We start from the raw sequence: 24,967 nt of genomic DNA on the forward strand, positions 1-24,967 counted from the left end.
CATAATCTCTTGCCATGGCTCCTCGGGGGTTAGTCACTGCCTGGAAAGCTGTATGAGATCAGAAGCCCTGCTCTGAGGCCCATGATTAAGCCACCTCTCACCAGCCATGTCCTCTACCCCCATTGGGTTCCACTACGTTTTCCAGACACCACAACCTCTAAAGGGCATCACTATCATTGATCCGACCTTATCAGGACTCTGCCTCTGCTGAGCACTGTCACTGCAAGTCAGCATCACTACCACCATCCCCCTGAGGGTCTACACTGTGTACTATTACTTGTGGCTGGTGCCACTGAGATGCCAAAGTAACTCTGTGTGCTCTGGAGTCATCCATACACTGAAGCCTACTGGGCTTGCATTGCACTGAGTCACATGGGTATGAAAGCAAAGCTGCTTATGCCCTGGATTTTCAAGAGATTTGATTAAATGGCTTGTTCCATTTAAACCCAGAGCCTCACCCTCTTTCCAGGATGCACTTGCATTCATTGAAAGCTGGGTGAGGAGAAAGCAGGCAAAAACCTCTTTGATCTTGCCCACAGCAACTTCTTACTCAACCCATCTCCAGAAGCAAAATCCCTCTGGGGAATTTGAATGAATTCAAATGAATTACTGGGACCTCATCAAAATAAAAAGCTTCTGCACAGCGAAGGAAACAATCAGCAAAACTAAAAGGCCACCAATGGAATGGCAGAACATATTTGTAAATGACATATCAGATAAACGGTTAGTATCCAAAATCTACAAAGAACTTATCAAACTCAACACCAAAAAAACAAATAATCCAGTGAAGAAATGGGCAAAAGACATGAATAGACACTTGTCCAAAGAAGACGTCCAGATGGCCAACCGACACATGAAAAAATGCTCAACATCACTCATCATCAGGGAAATACAAATCAAAACCACAATGGGATACCACCTTACACCTGTCAGAATGGCTAACATTAACAACTCAGGCAACAACAGATGTTGGTGAGGATGCGGAGAAAGAGGATCTCTTTTGCATTGTTGGTGGGAATGCAAGCTGGTGCAGCCACTCTGGAAAACAGTATGAAGGTTCCTCAAAAAAACTAAAAATAGAATTACCCTGTGACCCAGCAATTGCACTACTAGGCATTTATCCAAGGGATACAAGTGTGCTGTTTCGAAGGGACACATGCACCCCCGTGTTTATAGCAGCACTATCAACAATAGCCAAAGTATGGAAAGAGCCCAAATGTCCATCGATGGATGAATGGATAAAGCAAATGTGGCATATATATACAATACAGTATTACTCGGCAATCAAAAAGAATGAAACCTTGCCATTTGCAACTACGTGGATGGAACTGGAGGGTATTATGCTAAGTGAAATTAGTCAGTGAGAGAAAGACAAAAATCATATGACTTCACTCATATGAGGACTTTAAGAGACAAAACAGATGAACATAAGAGAAGGGAAACAAAAATAATATAAAAACAGGGAGGGGGACAAAACAGAAGAGACTCACAAATATGGAGAACAAACTGAGGGTTACTGGAGGGGTTGTGGGAGGGGGGGTGGGCTAAATGGGTAAGGGGCACTAAGGAATCTACTCCTGAAATCATTGTTGCACTATATGCTAACTAATTTGGATATAAATTTAATAAAATAAATAAATAAATAAATAAATAAATAAATAAATAAATAAATAAATAAATAAATAGAAAATAGAACATTGAAGACACACACACTCACACACACACAAACTAAGGGAAATAAAATACAGGCCTACCTTATTTTATTGCACTTCACTTTATTGCACTTTGCAGATACTGCATTTTTTTTACAAATTGAAGGGTTGTGGCAACCGTGTGTTGAGCAAGTCTGTCAGCACCATTTTTTTAATTGAAGTATAATTGACACACAATGTTACGTTAGTTTCAGGTGTACATCATAGTGATTCCACAAGTCTATACATTGTACCATGCTTGACCACAACTCAAAGCTACCATTTATCACATCAGCAACATTTTTCCAACAACTTTCTGTCTCTGTGTCACATTTTGGTAATTCTCATAAAATTTTTCTTATTTTCACAAACCTTTTTTTTTGAACCGCTGCACTCTCAAGGTAAATCTTTAATGAACAAGGAGTTGCTTCTTATAGATGAGCACAGCAAGTGGTTTATTTTTTTATTTTTTATTTTTTAATGTTTATTTGAGAGAGAGCACAAGCGATGGAGAGGCAGAAAGAGAGGAGGACAGAGAATCTGAAGCCAGCTCTGTGCTAACAGAGAGCTCGAGGCAGGATTCAAACTCACAAACCATGAGATTATGACCTGAGCTGAAGTTGGGCGCTTAACCAGCTGAGCCACCCAGGTGCCCCACAAGTGTTTTCTTGAGATAGAATCTACTGTGAAGATTACTGGGGCACCTGGGTGGCTTAGTCAGTTAAGCATCCAACTTCAGCTCAGGTCATTATCTCACAGCTCATGAATTCGAGCCCCGCGTAGGGCTCTGTGCTAACAGCTCAGAGCCTGGAGCCTGCTTCAGATTCTGTGTCTCTGTCTCTCTCTGCCCCTCTCCCCCTCACTTTCTGTCTCTGTCTCTGGAAAATGAATAACCCTTAAAAATTTTTTTTAAAAAAGAATCTACGGTGAAGATTATTAAAATGACAACAAAGGACTTAGGATATTACATAATCCTAGTTGATAAATCAGTGTCAGCATTCAGAGAATTGATTCCAGTTTTGAAAGAATCTCTACTGTGGTAAAATGTTATCAAACAGCATCACATGCTACAGAAAAATTGTTCATCAAAGGAGGAATTAATCACAGCAAACTTCATCATTGTCTTATTTTAAGAAATTGTCACAACCACCCCAGCTCTCAGCAATGACCACCCTAATCAGTCAGCAGCCATCAACATTGAGACAAGACCCTCTACCAGCAAAAAGATTACAACTCACCAAAAGCTCAGGTGATGGTTAGCATTTTTTAGCCATAAAGTATTTTTTAATTAATGTATATGAATTTTTTAAGGCATGTTATCACATACTTAATAGACTATAGCATAGGGTAAATATAACTTTTATGTGCACTGGGAAACAAAAAAAAAAAGTATTTGACTTGCTTTACTCTGTAATATTTGCTTTATTGCAGTGGTCTAGAACCAACCCCCCAGTATCTTCTTGTATTCCACCACTCCCCTGGCTATATAATTGAGCTAATCTTGTCTGCCTAGCTTCCTATTCCCTTAGAATGAGTCTTTCCCAAAAAATCCTTGGCTCCTCCTAAAGGGCCCACCCCATTCATCCCTCAGTACATGTCCAGATTTTTCAGTAGTGCATGAAACTAAGTTCAAACTGAACCTACAGAACAGAGATTAGAATTTAATCACAAATAGGAGTTACATGTGTTTTTGCAGGTTTGTTAATGTCAGCAGGGAAGAATAAAAACCAATCACAGATCATTTGTTACTTGTCTCATAGAATTTATTTTACTTAATCGGACTTTAGCCATTTTCTATTACCTGTCCACCCAGGGATGTTGTAGGAAGTAATAAAATGAAATGTGATATTGCAAAAGCATGCGGATGCTGTTAGGGCACCATTTTCTGCTTTACATAATGTCTCATACATTCTTTCTGAAATTATTTTACATTATGAATTTTACCGCTAATCATATTTTCCTCCTTCCTTTGGTCACCCAGTTTAGAGTCACATCTGCAACCCACCTGGTAGTGGCTTGAATTGTGTTCCCTCCAAAAAAATACGTTTGAGTCTCAACATCTGGCTCCTGTGAATGGGGCATTATTTGGAAATAGCGTCTTTATTTTTTTTATTAAAATTCTTTTATGTTTATTTTTGGGAGAGAGGCAGAGGCAAGTGAGTTAGGGGCAGGGGTTGGGGGCACAAGAATCTGAAGCAGGCTCCAGGTTCTGAGCTGTCAGCACAGAGCCCGTCATGGGGCTTGAACCCAGAAACCGTGAGATCATGACCTGAGCCGAAGTCGGACGCTCAACTGACTGAGCCACCCAGGCGCCCCTTAATTTTTTTTTTAACATTTATTCATTTTTGAGAGACAGAGTGTGAGTGGGTGAGGGGCAGAGAGTGAGAGGGAGACACAGAATCTGAAGCAGGCTCCACACGCTGAGCTGTCAGCACAGAACCTGATGCAGGGCTTGAACTCAAAGACCACAAGATCATGACCTGAGCCAAAGTCAGACTCTTAACTGACTGAGCCCCCCAGGCACCCCTGGAAATAGGGTCTTTGCAGATGTAATTAAGTTAAGATGAAGTCATACTGGATTTGAACTGACCTTAGATCCAATGACTGGTATACTTAAAATAGGACAGGGGCCCCTGGGTGGCTCAGTCGTTTGAGCGTCTAACTCCAGCTCAGGTCATAAGCTCGCAGTTCATGAGTTTGAGCCCCACGTCGGGCTCTGTGCTGACAGCTCAGAGCCTGGAGCCTGCTTGAGATTCTGTGCCTCTTCTCTCTCTCTGCCCCTCTCCTCCTGCCCCTCTCTCTCACTCTAAAAAATAAATAAACATTTAAAAAAGGAAAGAAAGAAAGAAAGAAAATAGGACACAGAGATTCAGAGGAGACACTCAGGGACTAAAGTCATGTGAGGATGGATGCAGAGATTGATAAAATGCTGCTACAAACCAACGTATGCCAAGGATTTCTGGGAGCCATTAGAAGCTAGGAAGAGGCAAGGAAGGACTCTTCCTTAAAGCCATCTTAAGGAGCATATGCCTGTTGACACCTTGATTTCAGACTTTTATCTCGAGAACTTTGAGAAAATAAAGTTCTGCTATTTAAAGCCACCCAATCTGTGGTAATTTGTTATGACAGAGCTAGAAAACTAATATATAACTCTTAAAACTTCATAGAACCATCTGATTGGTATTTCTCTAACCTAATCTAACCCCTTTTATTTCTGTTGTCTCAGTTTTCTTGGTTATTTATTTGTGTCTTCTGTAGAGCTGCCTCTTATTTTCCCCTCTCTTCTTCCTCCCTTGCCCTTTTTATCCTCTCCCCTTTTTTTCTAACTTCACTTCTGCTCCTTTATTCTCTTTTCTTCCTTTCTCCTAATACTTTTTTCAGTGGGCTATCCTATTTTTCCATTCTGATTAAAATCTACGTTCTGGTTTTCTTGACTATAGTTCCTCTTCTCTGTAGGAAGAATATACTTCCCCACGCTGTTAATCTCAGGTGTGGCCACATGACCTGCTTTGGTCAATGAGATGTAGTCAGAAGTGATATGTATCACACTCAGGCAAAAGCTTTAAAACTAAGCGTAGTTTGCCATATTTCTCTTTCTTCGTCAAAGGGAACTGATTGATCAGCCTGGATCCCAGAATGAAGGCAATGTATAACGCAATTCCAATAGACCTACAGTAAACATGTAGCATGCATGAAAAATAAACCTTTGTTGCAAGTCCCTGATGTTTTGGGGATATTTGTTATTGCGGCTCAACCTATCCTGATAGCTACTATTTTTTTTTTAAGATTTCATTTTTAGGTAATCTCTACAAACAACATGGGGCTCGAACTCACAACCCCAAGATCAACAGTCGCATGCTCCACCAACTAAGCCAGTCAAGTGCCTGCTGGATACAGTATGTTATGTTTGTTCCATCCTCTTCTACCTAACCTTAAATGGGTCAAATCTTCCAGAGCTCCCTTTTACCTAATGAATAAAAGCCAAACTGCTTAGACTGACATAAAATTCACCTCACCCTAGCCAGTCTTTCTCCTTTTATTTTTATTCCTTTTGCTTTGAAAGTTATTATGAGAAAAATAGCAGTTAATCACATTAACTGCATTATATTTAGCAAAATACTACGCATATTTTGCTATTCTCTTGCTTATTGTTTCCGTAAGTCACGCCTCTGCTGGAGGCCAGATAGAGAGTATGACTAAGCCCATAGAAGAGCCAGGCTGGGAAAGGATGGCTAACGTCCTGCAAAAACCCATGGTCAGAAATTGACCCAAAAGGTTGATGACCAAGACAGCTGAGAGATCTGAAATGGTTCAGGGCCAGGATATGATGGTAGTGCTGGGAGGTAGGGGAATGTCACAAGAAGTCAGTAGCTAAGCCAGAACTGAGAAATGAGTATGGGTCCCAGAAGTAAAACCTTAGGGAATTAAATATAAAGGTATGAAAGATAACAGGGTGTTAATGGACTGAATTGTGTCTTCCCCAAAATTTACATGTTGAAGCCCTAATCCCTAATGTGATTGAATTTGGAGATAGAGCCTTTAAAGAGGTAATTCAGGTAAATGAGGTTTTAAAGATGGAGCTCTAATCTAATATGACTGGTATCCTTTTAAATATTATTTATTTATTTGGGAGAGGGGGTTGCAGAGAGAGAGGGAGAGAGAGAATCCCAAGCTGTCAATGTGGAGCCTGATATGGGGCTCAATCCCATGAATTGTGAGACCATGACCTGAGCCAAAATCAAGAGTCCTTAACCAACTGAGCCACCCAGGAGCCCCTGGTGTCCTTTTTTTTTTTAATTTGTTTAATGTTTATTATTTGAGAGAGACAGAGAGAGAGAGACAGAGAGCAAGCAGAAAAGGGGCAGAGAGAGAGGGAGACACAGAATCGGAAGCAGGCTCCAGGCTCTGAAGTGCCAGCAAAGAGCCCTACGCAGGCCTCGAACCCACAGACCGTGAGATCATGACCTGAGCTGAAGTCGGACACTTAACCAATTGAGCCACCCAGGCGCCCCCTTGATGTCCTTTTAAAAAAAGGAAGAGTCACCAGGATTGTGTGAGCATAAAGAAAAATCCATGTGAGGACACCAATGAGAAGATAGCCATCGATAAGCCAAAGAGAGAAGCCTCAGAAGAAACCACCCCAGTGAGCACCTTGATCCTGGACTTGCAGCCTTCAGAAATGTGAGAAAATAAATTTTTGTTAGGCAAGTAAGCCACCCAGTCTGTGCCATTTTGTTACGATAGCCTTAGCAAACTAATACATGGAAGGAGGAAAGTCCTACAGGCCAGGTCCTGGACAAAATAATTATTGAAACTCTGCTTTCACTGCACTTCCTACCTTCATCCATACTCACTTCCTACCTGGAGCTCTCCACTACTCCACAGGAATCATGCTCCTTTCTGACAATGAATGCATGTCCTGTGTCTTAGACTGCTAATAGTCAGGAACTGTATTTCTCTCACATCACTCAGAAACCAGAAAAGCTTATTCAGTGCTTAAGGATTGATTAATGTGTTCTCTGTTTACCTAAATCAGAGGTTCTTAAGTTCATGGAACCCCTGGGGGGGGTGGGTAATTCATAAATGTATTTTAGGAGCTTGCCCACAGCTTTTGTCAGATTCTCAAAAGGAATCTTAGCACTTAGCACTTAGTTAAAAAAAAAAAAAAAAACTTTGATGTTGGCTTTTGTGAGACCCTTTTGACCAATGCTGATGTTATATGGATCAGTTCATATGTAGTAATTGATATGCTCTTTATTTGTCAAAGTTCTCCAGTCACATTTAGGCACTGGGTAAGTTTCTCTGGCTTTTGTTTGTTTTGTTTTGTTTTGTTTTGTTTTGTTTTGTTTTGTTTGAGGGGGGTGGGGCAGAGAGAGAGGGAGACAGAGAATCCCAAGCAGGCTCCACACTGTCAGCGCAGAGCTCTATGTCAGCACAGAGCCCGAACTCACAAACTCCGAGACCATGATGTGAGCCAAAATCAAGACTCGGATGCTTAATGGACTGAGCCACCCAAGTACCCCAAGATGCTGGGTGAGTTTCTAAATCCGATCTACAGCTCCATCTGTTAGGTGGATATTATAGGTTTATTGTCTTCAGCTTCATGCACTGTAAACTATTTTAGAAATGACAGCCTTAGAAACAATAAGAGTTTGGATATCTGCCCATGAACATTCCTAAAATAAAGCCATACTTAAAAGACATTGTAAATTCAAAGTTTTTTTTTATTAAAAAAAATAATACTCTGTTATCTAGTTATAAGAAACACAGTCAAAATTCTCAAGATTTGCCACCTACAAATGAACTCTGTAGCTATATATTTACACTTAAGATATAAATCGCATATTTTCATTTAAGAGATCTAGTTTGCATTAAGCAAATTATTTTTATGTTCATATAGATTCCTTAAGAAATTTCACTTCGATCATTTCATAGAAATGTAAAATATCAATTTTAGTATTAGAAAAAAGTATTTTTGTTGAGCACATTTTTTTCCATTGTCCTCTAGCTCAAACTTTCCCTACATTCTCAGTGAATTGATGTAATTACCTGAAATCAATCTCATAAAGCTATCTCAAATAAATAGGGAATGTGGTTAGAATAAGAAGTCAATATTTGGGTTCCAGAGAAAATTTCCATAGCCAAACCAGGGAAAATCTTTAGAAATGCTTATCCTACATACCCTGCAATAGTACCTCATCCCCGTGGCCCTCGGGAACTGTTGGAAAAATGGTGCCTCTGTCTCCTCCACCTCTCAGACCCAGATGTGCACAGAGGCAGAGAAGCAAAGTTGAACACAGACCACTCCTTTGATCCTGCCTCTGAGGAGACTGCTTACACCCTAGACCTTGGCTAAGGAAAAACATCCCATTGTCTGAGGCAAAAGGACATCACGTCATTTCATCCTGTGCCTGCAAAGGCCGTTAGGAACAAGTAATCCTGATGGTAGAGTCGTGAGACACTTCCCAGCTGCGCGGTGACTTGTTTTCGGTTCCTAGGCAAATTGCCCAGTTTCCTCTGCTTCCAAATTTCCCCAACTGCAAAACAGAGATAATTATTGTTACCTTTCTTTTGTGGTGTTCTGACAAATAAATAGGGCAAATGTTCCTAAAGTGGCTAGAGACAGTTGTCTGAGGACATATTTGCCTACAACTGTAGGTGGGGTGTTTGTTTAGTTTTGTTGTCATTGTTTTGCTTTTGGCCTGACTTTGGCATAAATGTAGAAAATATAAATTAAATTATAACCATTCATTTGAAGTTAATGGAGCATTTACAGTCTGCAAAGCACTGTGCCAGGAAGAAGGAGCACATCTCTACCCTCAAGGAACTCACAGCTCACTCAGAAGGAGGTATTATAGCCTGTAGTTTGAGTAACACAAGCATAGCAGTTGGCCAAGGTAGCTGGGTTGGAATCCCACTCTTTACCTTTACGAGCTGGAGACTCTGGAAAAATCACTCAGCTACTAAGCCTAGGTTTCCTCCTATAAACCACAATAGTTAACATTTGAGCATCTGCTGGGTGACAGGAGGTGTTCTGTGCATTTGTATTTACCTAAAACTCAGAACAACTGCCTGAGATAGATATTATTCTCATCCCCATATTTGTATCCCCCATCTTATAGATAAGGGTACTGAAGCTTTGAGAGGTTACATAATTTGTCCCAGGTCATATAGTTGGGAAGTGGTGAAGCCAGGATGTAAACTCAAGCTGTGTGGCCTCAAAACATGCAGACTTTACCACTTAATACTACACCACCCTCAAATGGGAGCATACTCACCTCATATAAACGTGTGAGACTCAACTGAAATAATGCACATAACAAACTGTTAGCATAGTGTCTGACACATAATAAATGTACAATAAATGTGAGAGTAGCAGTAGAACAGATTAGACACAAACAAACAACCAGAATGCCAAGTCAAAAATAAATGCATAACGCCAGTCTATTTCATGAGAAAGTTTCTTAACAGATCAGTCATTCTATGGGGGGGGGGGAGGGGGGAGCGGTTAGTAGGGAGTTGTGTGGGGAGAATAATAGTCTGTGAACCGCAAAGGTTTCTGAATCAGCATACAAGTGATCTATAATATGAATGAGTGATGCTTCATATATACATAAATCCCTGAAGGTCATTTAAAGAAAGTTTGAAGTATCTGAAGTACCCTGCTATGATTAAAATCGAGAGTATATTCGTGAGACAGTTTCCAATTAAAAAATTTAAAAATGCATCTGCTGCAATTATTCTTCTCCCCTTCCTTAACCCCCCCTCAATTTCCTTTAAGAAACAACAGTAGAGTTTCTTTTCAAAGTCTTAAAATAAAAAATCCCCAAAAAAGGGATCCTGCTTGCTTTTAGAGTTATTTGAAAAAGGGGGAAAAAAAAAAGCATGAAGAGCCACGTGCTTCTCTTCTGGCCAAGTTATTAGCTTCTGAGAACAAGAGCTGGAGGGGAGGACTGTTAACCCCATAGTCTCTCTGGCAGAATGAGCTCTTTCCCTGTTGGCTTGCACTGCCTGGAAAGCTCCTCGCGCCCTCGGAGAGGCCAGCCTGCCGGAGAGCTGCAGGAATCTGCAACAAAAACGATGACAGCCTGAAATACCCCCAGTGCCAACCTCCACATTTGTCTGTCACCTCAGACCCTGACTAGTTGACAGAGCAGCAGAATTTCAACTCCAACAGACTCGAATGTGTGTCTGGGCAGAGAAGCAGAGCTAATGAGGGAAGAGATTTTTTAAAGTGTATTGGGTATTTGTCAAACTTTTATTTCTTGGCTGTGTGCAAAGAGAGGATTCAACTGCAATTCTGTATCGAGGCTCTGGGTCCAGCCACCTACCTGAAGGTAAATTTTAATAAGTTTACTGTATCATCTAATGGCATTTGTTATACTACACTGCATGATCCAATGAAGATGTCTAATATTTTTTTCCTAGGACAAAGCCATTTATTTACAAAAAAAAAAAAAAAAAAAAAAAAAAAAAACTTTTGTGTGATTTACAGAAAAGCTACTTAGTAAGAAATTTTAACTCTTGTATTCATGTTTCCTTTTCTTCTTCAAGATTATATAGTTAGTAGTAATAAATGATGGTTTTAATGAAGACCAAGAACACAAATGTAGAACTGTTGTTGGCCAGATTAGCATTCAGATCTTGGTGAAGTCTGAATCTGGAAATGTGTTTTATAGAAATATTTTACTGAGTGTATTAAGTAAATCATAAGGGAAGTAGTTTAAAAAAGAACTTTCAAATAAAAGTAACATGTATGTTTTCCATGTTTAAATTATCTGAAATTATTTCGTCACCACCACTGTCCCAGTGTGTACCTACCAGCAGTATAGACATGGAACATTTTGCTTTTCCAAAAGGCAGGAAAATTGCTGCACTACCATAATCTTCTTTTATTGTTTTTTAGTTATTATGACTATTATTCCTTTCCTAATTCCCTTTTATACTTTTATGACTAGCTGTCTCTTGTCTCCCTCCATTGTTTTTTAAGGTGCACACACATAAAATTTCTCTAATTCCTGATGATGTCCTACTTGGGGAGGGAAGGAGGTAGGGAAACCAGAGAGCTGAGGAGATTATGGCAAATCCTATATCATACGGTATTATCATTCTGGCTCTACTAGAATAAAACAATAATGTACGTCATGCTCACTCATTCCTCCTAGGTATTAGAGGTCCCCCTGCAGGAGAAAACCATCCTTTCAACTGTAGATGGGTGCTGTTGATACTATAACCAAGCGGTACTGAGGAAAGACTGTCTCTTTTGCACTGCCTTTAATCTGCAAAGAGGTTAAATATGTCACCTTGGCATTGTGTCTGAGCTTTCCTCTGGCCCACTGCCTGACTGCACTGAATAGAAATGTTCACTCGATCCAACTCAGCAAAAATCTTTTTAATAAATTCTCCCCTCTCTCTTGGATACCAACTTTTTTTGAGTTCGGAGCTTATTCATCTAAACTTTGGTGGTAGTGACTATTGTTAACCATGACTGTTTAAAAAAAGGACACCCCTCTTAGGAAAGATTTAAGTTTATATTTCTATTCATTCAACCAGATCTAGCAAAGAAGAGCAATCAGTCTGTTTCATCTACTTATCATCCAATCAACTAATGCTACTTCCCAAATTTTTAAAAAGAATGCGTACATGTTATTCATGAATCTTGCCTTTTTCCTTTTATGGAATTTCTGTGCACCTATTTAGCAATTCCTGAGGTTTCTTCTCCAGGTCTTTTGGGGTTCAATCCCCAGTACTTTCTCATGTGCAACTTCACTTATCAACTACATAAAAATAAATAGTGATGACAAGAATGAAATGAACAGTGATGTCTCTAGACAACTCCAGAACACTATTCATTTCATTTTCTCTTGACTATTATTTTTATTCCATTTAATAACAGTATACAAACATTTGTTTGTTTATGCTTTTTCCACCAAGAAAAACATAAACAACTGCTGTTAAAAGACTTCAGGTGCCCTTTTCCTTTACATGTCCTTCTGGAACAGCCTTCAGTGAAGGGGAAAGGGGCCCCATAAATCCAGGAGAACTTCCCCAGTAGACCTGGCTGCCCAAGAGATGCCCAGCTAAGCTGGGGTCTGGTTCACACAAGGCCCACAGGGCATCTTCTGCCAAAGGCTGAGCTTGCACTGGTAATACCACCTGGGCCTGGTTTTTGTGTTGGGCATCAAAAGGTACACAGAACTCTGGGGGACAGAATGTGCGGTCTCTAATAATTGTAGGAGATGGTGTAATAAAGTAAGATCATGAATTCTGGAAACACACAGACGTGGCTTATACCTGGGCTTTACCAGGATCTGTGACTTTGGACAAATGAGTCTTTGAGCCTCAGTCCCCTCATCTGTGGAAATGAGGATCATAAAATTATTTGCCATTTCAGAGATTTGTTATGATAATTAAGTCAAGAAAACCCCTATGCCTGGTGCATATGAAGCAATCAGTTAATCATAGCTAATAATGAAAACACCACCCTACCTAGGTATCCCAACTGGAACTCTGTAAAAAGGAATTTACTCTCGGTTTTCCCTCAAGGTTTCTTAGTTTACCCATCTATTAAGCAAGCAGTGATAATAATACCCACAAATGCAGTTGTTGTAGGAGTTAAATGAGATGTTTTTAAAATACCAAGTGTAGCACCTGGCAGAGTGGCACAGCGTGAGAAAGTATTCAGTTATACACTTGAAATGATTTTTCTGATAACAGAATTGGGGATTGAGAAGGAAATATTCTTTGAATTGTCTTTTTTTTTTATCCAAAGGAATGGAAAAATAAATCTGAATCTACTGTACTCCCCTGGGGGGGGGGGTGCTCAACATGAAGTATTTATTACTGTGAGTCTTTACTGCTTCATCAATTAGTTTCTTCTTTTTTTTTTTTTTTTTTTTTTTTTTTTTTTTTTTTTTTAAATTTTTTTTTTTTTTTCAACGTTTATTTATTTTTGGGACAGAGAGAGACAGAGCATGAACGGGGGAGGGGCAGAGAGAGAGGGAGACACAGAATCGGAAACAGGCTCCAGGCTCTGAGCCATCAGCCCAGAGCCCGACGCGGGGCTCGAACTCACGGACCGCGAGATCGTGACCTGGCTGAAGTCGGACGCTTAACCGACTGCGCCACCCAGGCGCCCCTCAATTAGTTTCTTCTTAAGGACCAAGTCAAATGAAACCAAAGGGAGTTTTCTGTTTCAGATTGCCATTAAGAGAGTGAGATGAAATGCTGCTTTGCAGTTGATTCTGTTTTATTGGCCTAGTTGGACAGGGGAGAAGGCCCCCAACATTTCTCCTTTCTTATCTTTTCTAAAGGCAAGAATAGGGGTTTTGACTTGCTCCAGGGGTATTTTTTCCTTTCTAACTGAAATTCAAACGAAAGGGTTTGGGTTTTGTTTTTTGTTTTTGTAAACCTCTCCCCCTGTGCTCCTAGCATTGAAATGTCAGCTGCTTTTTCTGGCTACATGTAGCAGGAGCAGCCTGTCGTCATAGCGATGAAAGGGTATAGAGAGACTGAGTTTCATGACCCACTCTGTGAAATAACTCTTAGTCTGCTCTAAAATCCTTCTTTAGAAATGAAGTCTCCAGTCTTGGCTTGTTTCCTTCCTATTATGCAACCAACTATGTACACCAATTGGAGTAGCTAAATGTTTTCTTTAGAGATTCGATGAATAGGTGTTAAGAAAATGAACAAGAAAGCTACTAAAACAGTGACCAGTTTACTCTGGAGTGCGGGGGGGAGAACTACTGGGAAGGCAAAGGAAGAGAGATAGAAATAACCTCACTTCAAAGCACATACTGCACAGCCCAGAATAAATCCATTTTCCGAGTTCCTGCCGGCTCCTCCCATCTTCGCAATGCACCACAGTACAGTGGTTATCCAGGGGGATTCTGGGGCGTCTACCAGGACTTGCATCCGGGCACTCTCTAGTGTTTTACCTTACACACTCTTTGCCTCTGTCTTCTCATCTGCAAACAGAGATAAGAATAGTCATGAAATTGTTGTGGAGATTGAATGAGATAGTGTAAGGCTCTCATTACAGTATGTGACCAGTGGTCAAGGTTAGCTGTTAGGCTTGCCAGGCCCCTATATCCCTTATTTGTTAAATGGGGGTAACAGCTAATTCATTGTCAGATTAACTGAAATGATGTGTGTAAGTGCTCAGTAAGTAGTAGTTCTTTTCATACTCTGTAATACTTTTAATAGTCTTTTAATACTTGTCATCGCTATGTCCAACTTTGATGGAAATAGCTTTTTTTTTTTAAGAGAGAGCTTGGGCAGAAAGAGGGGAGAGAGAGTGCAGGCTCTGCTTCCCGCTCAGCATAGAGCCCAATGCAGGGCTTGATCCCAAGACCCTTAGCTGAAATCAGAGTCAGCTCAACTGACTGAGCCACCCACGTGCCCCAGAGCTAGCTGTTTTGAACTTGGAATTTCCCAATGAGTAAACTGTAATGAATATAGGCATCAGAATTATCATTGTATAAATGTGAACCATTGAATTTCTAAAGAAAAATAAATAAGTGTTTTTACATTTATAAAGAAAATTCTCATCTTGATTAACAGAGTAAAAGGTTATTAAAACATCTTTTATTAAGATGCTTTGCATTAAAGCATCTTAGTGTTTTAGTCTCTCCAGTGTTTTCCAGACCATGCAATTATGTCAATAAATAATCTTATGTCTTGAACGACTCATGCATTTCAATGTTCTATACCATGAGGAATGCCAGAGATGCTGCAGGAGTGAATATAGAGAGGGCTGTGCTCTAGTGGCACTTACTGTGTAGTTAGGGAGACTGTCATTAAGTAAATCATCACATTAATAAAAAGTGCTTATGCCTTATGCCCAAACATAAGGTGACCTTGAATACAAAGCCATCTTTATTTTTCTAATGACAAGATTCTCAGCCAAAGTCCTTGGCCAACCTAAATGCACAAACGGGTAGTAAATTGTAATATGTACTTAGAGGATACCTAAGATCTACTCACTGAATCCACTCTGTAATTATCTAGTACAGACTAATGCATCATCAGTCCTCCGCAAGTTGTTTATAACACACTTCTTAAAAATCTGTGGATGCTGCAAATTGGATCCCTAAGCATAAATTCTCATTCTATTTATTACTTCTTTGTTTTTTCCAGCCCTCTTTCAAGGCTTATTTGAAAACACTTGAGTTTGTAAAGTGTGGTTTTCTAAAACTGCGATTTTAACACTTGCAATAATGAAGTCATACCTCACAAATAATTACTAAATCTGCTTTAAATATCTTTACCTCCTTTTTTATTGTCAAGATGACCATCTTAAGCATGACAAAAATAAGCATTGCTTGAGATCATTTCAGGCTGTTTTCCTGAAACAGTACTTTGTTGTTCAAAATGAAGTCATTGAGACAGTGGTCTTTAATGTGAGAGATCTCGGAAGCACTAAAATATAAAGCACATCCCTCTTTTTTATAGCATAATTTGGGGGATGAAAAAGTCACAGTATATTTGAATTTGTATTGTATATAATCATCTGCTGAAATAAGTGTTAAGAGGGTAAAGCACCTTTGTTCTAAGAAAGTATGTTTAAGGAGCCTGACCTCTGCCGAAGGTCACTGATGGCTGTTTTGATCTGAAGGCTAAATAGATGTTACTCTGTGATGTCTCTGTGTGTGCTTGTGTATGCTTGTGTGTGTGTGTGTGTGTGTGTGTGTAGGTGGTGATTGGGGCAAGTGGGTGCTGGCAAGAGAATTCTAACAGTGTGACACCTTGTGCAGAGACCCTGCAGCAAGTGAGATCATGGTCTATTTGAGGAATACAGAGAAGGCCAGCTCCTCTGAGAGCAAAGAGCAGAGCGATGGGAGATGCAGATCCTAAGCAACTCTCCACAATACCCTCTTCCCTGATCACTAAGCATTTTTATTATCTGCTTGATTCATGTTGAACTCTTGTCAAAACCAGGTTGGACTCAGTGCCCCAACTGACATAAACCATGTTTATCCCTCACTCGGCCCCACATGATTGTAGTAGGTTTGGTTAGGAAGGATGACGGTGAGTTGAAGGTCAAAGCTCCAGAAAATCTTTATCATTCACCGGGCTGGGTCACCTTGATGTCAGATGGTGACTCAGCAGAGAACTCAAAATAGAAGAACATCTTTTTTAATCCTTCAGATGACTTTAATGTCAAACTTCAGAGCTCTCCTAAGAGACTCATTAATACTTTAAAAGCCCTGAAGCATCAGTGTTAACTCTGGATCGGGTAACAATATGTATATGTTAGCCAAAATGTGACTAAAGGGTTTGCTCTCTAATAACAAAAGCTTTGACTATTATGTAAAGACAGGGTGAAGGAAAATGATCTGTTTGTGATTGATTATGAAATAACCATGATAATCATTTTGTTTACTACATTTCCCTGAAAGGAAATTTTTCCACAGTTAAAATAATTACTAAAAATAGCAGCCTACAGGCTTCCTCTGATATAAATGAATCCAACAGAAGATATACCTAGCCTTATTTAGAAGCATGGATGTGCATACTCTAAGAAATGATATGCCAATAGTAAGAAGAAAAATAGGGAAAATGGTCAATGCAAACCTCTCCTAGGATATATGGTGTGTCTTTCTCAGTTTGTTGGACTTTAGACAAGGTAAGATGAACAGATCAAGTAATCATAATCTGCCTTGAAAACCAAAAGTGTTGAAGCAACGTTTGTTTAGTTTCCTTGGCCTAGAAGGGAAGGAGGAAGACTTGTAAGTTTGGCTGGGACTGCCTAAGAAGAAGCCAACATCTAGGGAGAAAGGGGGCAGTTCAGCTGCCTGGGTAACTCCAGGCAACAAGAGGGAAGTTCAGTTAAAAAGACTTCAAACAATAACTCCCAGCACTAACATTTCCAAGGAGTCATTTACATAACCAATAGAAGAGCTAGAAAAGAATAGACTCCAAGCCTGTTCCTCCTTTTAGAGGAATGGATAGCTGTTTACACTAGTTCATTGGTCAGAGAGCTTGTTAATGCTTAAGAGAAAAGAAAAGAGAAGGGATATAAAAAGAAGAGGTAGTGACACGAGAAGTGCCAGGTGGAGAAAAATGGTTACAGTAGGTAGATTTAAGCAGCAAGATGACAGCAGAACTTCTAAAAGAAGACTTATCTTTTTAAGTTTAAATTTAAATTAGTGCTTCAAAGTAATAAATTTATTTAGTGTTCTAAAAAACTTTAGAAACTAAAAAGAAATCAAATACAAAAATCTACTCTGACCCAATCTTACTCTAATTTAAACTTCTAGAAAATACCCTAGAAACTGAAATGCAACCAATTACAGGTAAGAACTCAAAACGAATCAGAGTACCCAAAATATATTCTGGTAAGTTTGTATAAGTTCACTCTTAAATCTAGATGGAGGATGATATTCTCGGGAGTGCCAGACTTTAGGTGCCCTTCCTTTCTCTGGGAGATAGAAATCGCAAGACATCAAAAGATAGACCGAGTGTCAGAGGGTTCCTTTTAGAAATGTTCCACACCAAATGCAGTGTCCAAGCAATATTTACCTATCGCATGCACTGCTTTCCACCCTCAATCTAAAGGACCAAACACTGGTCTTAGAGGCCAGAGAGGTCTTCGCTCCATCATATGGGGTTGGATGATACACACATGGCCTACTTTGCCTGTGCCTTTCATTAATCCCTTCAAGCTTAGCTGGGCTACCTTCCCAGCTAGAGGAAAGGATAACCAGGCCCTTTTCCTTGTTTTTCCAGGGAGGGAGCTTGTAGACCTGCTGAGAAATCTGATTACAACCTCCTTTCATGGTAAAATCCAATTACAACCTCTCCCATGGTGAAAGCCAATCCTTTTTGATACAAAAGGAAGCCAAATAAAGGGGCTTCAAGCAGTGAGTATGACTGTGTTCTGCTTTCTCTTAGGCAACTATGCAGAAAGGTTGCAGTGACCTTCACTTGCTTGAGTAGGAACAGTGGTCATAATCTATTACTACTCCCATTCTCATAAGAAGGAAAAATATTTTCATATCTGATGCTGGAGTTTCTGGGGATTTTCTCAAGCATCCATTAGTTGACCAAAGCAAATTTTGAGCCTCTCTCCAGACACATATTTTTGATTCAGTGATGGGGTTTTGGAGTGATGAGAGTTCAGAGCCAATGGCCAAGAAAGAATTCTTGAGACATCTTTGGTACAAAAAAGTGATTTTATTAAAGCACAGGGACAGGACCCATGGGCAGAAAGAGCTGCACTGGGGTTGTGAGGAGTGACTGGTTATATACTGTGGAGTTGTGAGAGGTAAAGGCAAAAGGAAGGCCTCCAGAGGGACTTTGATATGCTAAAGAGAACTCCTAAGATACCTGAGGCCTTGCTATTGTCGAGCTGCGGTTGTTTTCCCTCTAGCAAAGCATTATCATTAAGATGGTAGGGGGTTCCTGGAGAAATGTTATACTCTGTATTTGCCTCAAGTATTTGTCAGTGGGCTGCAGGTTATGAGGAAATTTCATTTTACCTGCCATTTCCTTCTTGTTTTTGCTCCCCGAGTCACTATAGAGGGGAGGGTGATATTAAGGGCTCCAGGAAACTGAGTCTATAGGTTTCTGGAAGTTAAGCTATTGATAAGATTGCCTTTTTCTTATAATTCACTAAGATATTTGTAAACTGATAGAGACTCCTGTCCTGCATGATTGTGACCTCTATCAGTTAACCATTGGTATTCTTTCCCTTTCCTTTGTCCTTGGGCAGCCAGGAGTGCCTGAAGAATGTAGCATACATCCCACCCTGGGGGAGGGGGGAGGGGGTTGGAATTGGTGCTAGCTTGTGCTTTGCCCTCTGCTTGCCTTATGGTCCCTCATCATCAGCAAGATGACTTTTTTTTATTGAATTTGGAATATGTTAAATGAACAACAAAAAAAAGTAGTGAATTATTTAATCTAATATCCTCCTATAATCTGTTCCTGACATCTTTGACCTCCTATGCCACCCTGTCAGCCACCTGTTCACTTGAGGATAATGAGAAACTGCAGCGCTGCTTACAGAAGTGTCACCCAAATTCCTGAAACCTGAATGAGATAAACAGAGACAGTTCTCAAAATAGTCATTTGTGAAAATACTATTTTACAAGTACCTGGCATAAGTCTATAATTGCTGGAACAATAAAATTTAACCACATTCGAATATCTATCAGTCTACACAATCACTATAGTCACAGAATATAAAATCCAGGTTTTCAGCTTATCCAAAAACATGGGCAATTTAGAAGGAGCATCCAGTTATCTAATAGGTTTTTAATCAGATATGTATGGAGTAGTGGGTTTTTTTAACAGGATAAAGTTCACCCTAGGTTCAGATAAAGTGCTACGCCCATAAAGTTAATATAAGTACTTTATATAAAGTACTTTATATAAAGTACTTTATATAAAGAAGTATAAAATCCACCATTTAAAGATTCTCAAATACCTCTGAAAGCAAAACATTTTTACTATACTTGATTCAACCTCAGTTACCTAATCATCTATTCCCTCTCTCTCTCTCTCTCTCGCTCTCTCTATATATGTATATATATGTGTATGTATATATATATATACATACACATATATATGTAATTGTAGGTCAGTGAAAACCTCTGACTGGTTTTAAGACACATGTTTACTCAGATCTTCATGCTCTCTTAGCCCACTGGATCATTTTTAACTCTCAAGCCATTAGTTCAGAGGGTTTTCTCAACCTTTCATTGAGGACCAAACAACTCTGAACTAACTCTAAATCAATGCATCATTCTGTTGGAATTCAGAAGAATCAAAACACAAATGCTGAACCCCAAGTGTCTTCTTTCCCTCTCTTTTTCTTTCTTGATCCCCAATTTTAGCACATAATAGTAGCCTTCAAGGACCTCACAGTGGAGTGCAAGTTAAGCTCTTTCCAGGAAAACTTTTCAGTAATTTCCTAAAATATAGGTAAAGGAACATACTACAGGCTTTTGTTTTAAACTAAGAATGCTTTTGGTTTAAACCTTGGTACTCCCAGTGATCTTGCATTTTAGTAGCTTCTTAGGTATGGGGGGAGGGAAGGAGTACAGCATTAGCTCACTGATAAAATCAACTGATTGATGTCCCCTTGTAATCTGAAAACAATTTAAAGTGATTGATTTCAAAACCAAATGTTTTCTTATAATTCGAAAAATACTCTGGGTAGAAACATACAAGGTTACTATAGTCTGAGTTCTGGATATGATTGACTTCTTTTCTTTCCCACAAGGTAACGGACAAAAATCTAGCCTATGTTTACTATATGTTTGGTTCTTTGTTTTATTTTTCTCAAATCCTCTGTGTTTGGATGGTGGCCACAGTAAGGTTTAAGGTTATAGTCATGGCTGGAGGTGGCTGACTCACCTCACACTTCCCAGCATCATGATAATAGGGCTAATAGCTCTAAAGATCTGTAGCCTAGTTATTGAATGTGGTGTGTACGTTTTTAGTGTCATGAAACCAAAAATAGTCATTGTCCAAAAAGAATTAACAACAGATTCCCTTGTACAGTATTATTCATCCAAAATACAACTTTGTTTCAATTTGGCTAATTAGACTACTTTTGATTAGGCAAATTTCTACATGTTCCAGGACTAACCACCCAAAAACAATGGTTTTAGAACAGTGTTTAAAATGTTTAGTCAGACTGAACTAATGAGTTGGATTTCCTTTGGCATAGAAAAGACTGCATAATGGAGGGGAAAAGAGCAGAGGGACTAACTTACTTTCTAAGGTTTCAGATTAATCCTGGTGTCAACATTCTAGAGACTGCATGACAAGAAAAATGGGAGAGGACTATAAAGTGAAAAAACCATAGGTACTCCCAGACCTAGTTGTCCATATTTGTTTCTAAAACTCCTTGATTCACCCTTCAAAATTTGTGATTTTATCAGCAAAATCATCTTTATTGAGTGCTGATCACATTTGAATACCTTGTAGCTTTGGGTTCTCTCCAAAGATGAGGACTGCTATGCTACATTTAAAGAGAAAAACATGGCGATTCCTGGGTGATTCAGTTGGTTAAGTGTCCACACTGGGCATGAAGCTGACTGGATTGAAGCCTACTGGACATGAAGCTTACTTCAAAAATTAACAATAATAAACATAAAGAAAAAGAAAACTGTGCCCCAGCTAAGGCAATGTAGAGGAGGAAAAAGCTTTTCCTCACCCTCTTATATTCAGTATTTGGGGTCTGCAAATTAAACTGACAAAAGACAGATTAACAGGAGAAAAAAGTTCATTCATATGCACACAGAAGCCAACAAAAGTAGCTGGCTCCTTAAGCAGGTCAAGTTTAAGGTTTATATAGATAGCTAACTTCAAAGGGGAAAGGAAGGAGTAGGGGAAGAAACAGCATCTGTGAGAAGGACAAAAGATTTCTTAGCAAAGACAAGGGTTTTTAGAACAAACTGGAGATAAGAAACTTTGTGAAAATGTTTGTTTATACAAGTATAAGTGGCCACAAAACTCTCCTGGAGAGGAATTTGTGGTAGGTTTACTCTTGCTTGGTCTCTCTCCTGGGAGTACAATCTGCCCTCAAGAGGGAATTCATGGCAATGTCTCATTTCTCAGAAGTTTCTGCTTTTGGTCAGATGAAGGAAGCTCCAAGAAGGTTTCTTTCTGCATCTGTTTAATCTCAAATGCCCTTAGCATCAAATAATCTTCATACCAACAAAAGTTCCAAGTGGATCCCCACAGCAACTGTTGGACAGACTTGAAACAGGGCAGCACTGGGGAGCAGGAGGCAGCTTTGTTGGCAAAGGATCTGAAAATATCCAAACCCATGAATCCTGAATTTTGAATCAAGTGTTGTGTGGTCAAGGTTTCAGGAAGGAAATGACAGATCCAGGCCAAAAAAATTGAATTTGGGGACTTGAGAAAATGTATAATGGGATTATTTATCAAGGTGTGGGCAGGGTATAGAGAACCTGCAAGGGGTTCTAAGAACAGACTGATAAGAACTAAATTTGTTCATACCATGGGAGGGAGCATTTTCTGAACCCAGACAGAAAATGCTGCATGGAGAGGATCACTGGGAGGTGAGAGGGGCTATGACCTTCAGGAGAGGGACATAGTCACAGAGAGGGCACTGAAAAAATGTATACCTTGATTTTGCTCTCCTCCTTCGCCCAAATTTCTCCTGCAGTGCACTCCACTGGCTGTACCCAACAGAAACCATCAGGCAAGAGAACCTGATGATGCAATTCACAGGCCCTGGGATAGCTCAGGGTGGAGAAGAGTGGAGAGTGGATATGGTGTGCATCTGGAGGAACAAATGGAAGGTTTCTAGATTCTGGGGGGAAAGAATCTTTTCCCAGTGTGGGAGAGGTAGAAAACAGCTGTAGACCAGCTGTGTCCTCTCCTAGCTTAAATGAATCTTTTGGAGCTTCCTCTCTGAAGGCCTAAATATGCTTTGGTTTTTCACCCTATTTTCAAAGAATTCCTCAAATCTCAACCATAAAATTCATTAGGGTTATTGTATCTGCTTCTTTCAGAGAAGACAGGTAATGAATAACATTGCACCACTGGGGCAAGCAATTGTTCTCCCTGTTTAATGTGTTGGACCTCGCCAAAGCACATGAGAAGCTTCAACCATGTGCTGAATCCTGGAGGGACTTCTACTTGGAGTGAGTGCTTTCATTAGTGGTTCACACAAGAACTACTCATCAAAGCCCACCATTGTTCCCCAGCAGATCCCAACACCATGAGAATGAGGCTACTTGGAACTGCTCTTAGGTATGATTTACTGTTTTTCTTAATCCTGGAAGAGAACTACCCCAGTGAATAGTTCTTGGTACATTCACAAAGCTGAAAGCACTTGAAATTCCTCTCCCAACTAGCAGAGCTTAACAACCAACTTACTCTATTAACAAAAGGGAGACATTTTCCATTGAATCCAAAGAGGTTTTATATTATGCTGGTAGAGTTTAACTAATAAGGGAAATTCAAATAAGAATAGTCAGAGCAGAAAGTTAAGAACCTGGCATTCAGGGGAAAATAATTCCAGGGACGTAGGGAATAAAATAAACTGGGAGGAGGGGGGACAGATAGAGAAAAGAACTAAAGGCAGAAAAAGAATAGGAATAATATGTCTGATCACATCATGGGCTAGGCTTCAAAAGGTGAATTGTCATGCCATTAACAACATGAAGCAAACCATTCGGATATTATTAAGTCTGCAATATGACAAATGCCCCAAGCCTTCAGGTAAGTCATACTCAGGAGTAGATTCAGAATTTGTGAACCAAAAGTTTGCTGTATGTGTGGGGACTTCTTTTTCCAAATAGAAAAATCAAAATTAAGTGTAGGACTTTGTAAGGAGCCCATTCAAGTGAGGAGCTCTAAAGCTTAAGCTTCTTAGCTTTGTAGTATATCCACCTCTGGCCACACTCAAGTATCTATTACCCCAAATGATATACAAAAAGATGAGGGCAGGAAAAAAATAAGTATGAGAAAACCCTGCATGCACAGAGAAAGAAGAAATAAAAGGACATTTATCATAATATTATTTGAGCAAAGAAAAATAAATATGGCCAAAATAATTTCTCCCACTACACCATTCTCAAACAGCTCCAAAAGCAAAGCATTTTTACTATACTTGATTCAGCTTCAGTTATATATACCATCTATATGATATGATAGGAACCAGAGGAATCATAGCCTGAGATTTACTAAAGTCAGAAGACTTGACCTTGGGGCGCCTGGGTGCAGTCAGTTAAGCACCCAGCTCTTGATTTCAGCTCAAGCTCCATGTTGGTCTCCACGCTGGGCAAGGAGCCTGCTTAAGATTCTCTCTCCCTCTGCCCCTTCCCTGCACACACTCTCTGTCTCTCAAAAAAATAAAAAAGACTTGACCTTGTTTATAGGTCAGTAAAAACCTGTAACTGATTTCAAGATACCATGTTTACAATGGCATCAAGTCAGTGGAGTGTGTGACTCTTGATCTTGGGGTTGTTGAGTTTGAGCCCCACATGTGAGTGTAGAGATTACCTAAAAATAAAATCTTAAAAAAAAAAAAAAAGACACCATGTTTGCTCAGATCTTCATGCTCTCTTAGCCTGTTGGAATCATTTTTAACATAGGCAACAGTGGAAACTTTCAGAAGGGCTGGCAAATGCCTGAGGAAAAGAAAAGAGCACAGCCTCCATGGCTCCATCCTATACAGAGTTATGAAATGAGACCCAGTGAGATTAGTGAGTGATGAGTGGTACAATCAGATGAGGAGATCTGAGAGGAATGATGAAGAGGTGTGGAAACATGGCTATTGCACAGCCTTGCCTAAGATAAGCCTGTGAGATCCTCTAGATAATAATTAAAGTAATCTTTCAATTACACATTATAGAAGAGGGAGAATGTACTCATTTCTCCTGAGCTGGAGAGAGAGAGAAATCTTTGAGAATGTCCCTGAAAAATAGTTCCATCTTCCATGACTCCTCATCCATGACTGGTCACAGTGGTCCAGAGCTCAGGAAGCTCTCACTGAATGGATATGCCTTGAGGTAGAGGTGAGGCAATAGGTAGGAATACATGGATGATTCATAGATGAAACGTTTAGTGTAGTACCTGGCATATAGTAAAATCTCAAAAAATAAAAGCTAGTATATTATTATATATAATAGTCAATGATAAAAATCTACTTTTTCTTTTTTTTTAATGTTTATTTTTGAGAGCGAGCAGGGGATGGGCAGAGAAAGGGGGGACGCAGAATCTGAAGTAGGCTCCAGGCTCTGAGCTATTAGCACAGAGCACGATGGCGGGGCTCAAACTCATGAACCTCG

General features: G+C 39.7%; 3 protein-coding genes across 12 annotated transcripts in view; 2 read left to right on the plus strand and 1 right to left on the minus strand.

Annotated features, from left to right (window-relative positions):
• LOC147581892 (uncharacterized) overlaps window positions 1–6,912 on the plus strand; it is a 262,965-nt gene extending 256,053 nt beyond the window's left edge. For 3 of the 7 annotated variants that reach the window (XR_015250355.1, XM_086704626.1, XM_086704627.1), the window contains one exon: window positions 5,478–6,912. Coding sequence is in view for 3 of the 7 variants with exons in the window: in XM_086704626.1 (XP_086560752.1) it covers window positions 5,478–5,621 (144 nt within the window). In the remaining 4 variants the exon portion in view is untranslated. Of the gene's footprint in view, window positions 1–2,825; window positions 3,665–5,298; window positions 5,415–5,477 lie in introns of those variants that run through there. The other 4 variants (XR_015250357.1, XR_015250358.1, XR_015250356.1 and 1 more) reach the window with 3 other exon arrangements.
• A 576-nt stretch (window positions 6,913–7,488) lies between these two features.
• The window catches only part of NUDT9 (nudix hydrolase 9), a 103,943-nt gene continuing 86,464 nt past the window's right edge, over window positions 7,489–24,967 (minus strand). The window contains exons 10-11 of one of the 2 annotated variants that reach the window (XM_086704621.1): window positions 13,975–14,158; window positions 7,489–8,728 (exon numbers count right to left, since the gene is read on the minus strand). Coding sequence is in view for 1 of the 2 variants with exons in the window: in XM_086704622.1 (XP_086560748.1) it covers window positions 14,130–14,158 (29 nt within the window). In the remaining variant the exon portion in view is untranslated. Of the gene's footprint in view, window positions 8,729–13,357; window positions 14,159–24,967 lie in introns of those variants that run through there. The other variant, XM_086704622.1, reaches the window with a different exon arrangement.
• SPARCL1 (SPARC like 1) overlaps window positions 10,146–24,967 on the plus strand; it is a 50,668-nt gene continuing 35,846 nt past the window's right edge. For 2 of the 3 annotated variants that reach the window (XM_086704616.1, XM_025921704.2), the window contains exon 1: window positions 10,146–10,528. The gene's annotated coding sequence lies outside the window, so the exon portion shown is untranslated. The remainder of the gene's footprint in view (window positions 10,529–24,967) is intronic. The other variant, XM_086704617.1, reaches the window with a different exon arrangement.

The sequence above is a fragment of the Puma concolor genome, chromosome B1 (genome assembly GCF_028749965.1).
Source record: "Puma concolor isolate L17-30 chromosome B1, mPumCon1.1.hap2, whole genome shotgun sequence".
Taxonomy (NCBI): domain Eukaryota; kingdom Metazoa; phylum Chordata; class Mammalia; order Carnivora; family Felidae; genus Puma; species Puma concolor.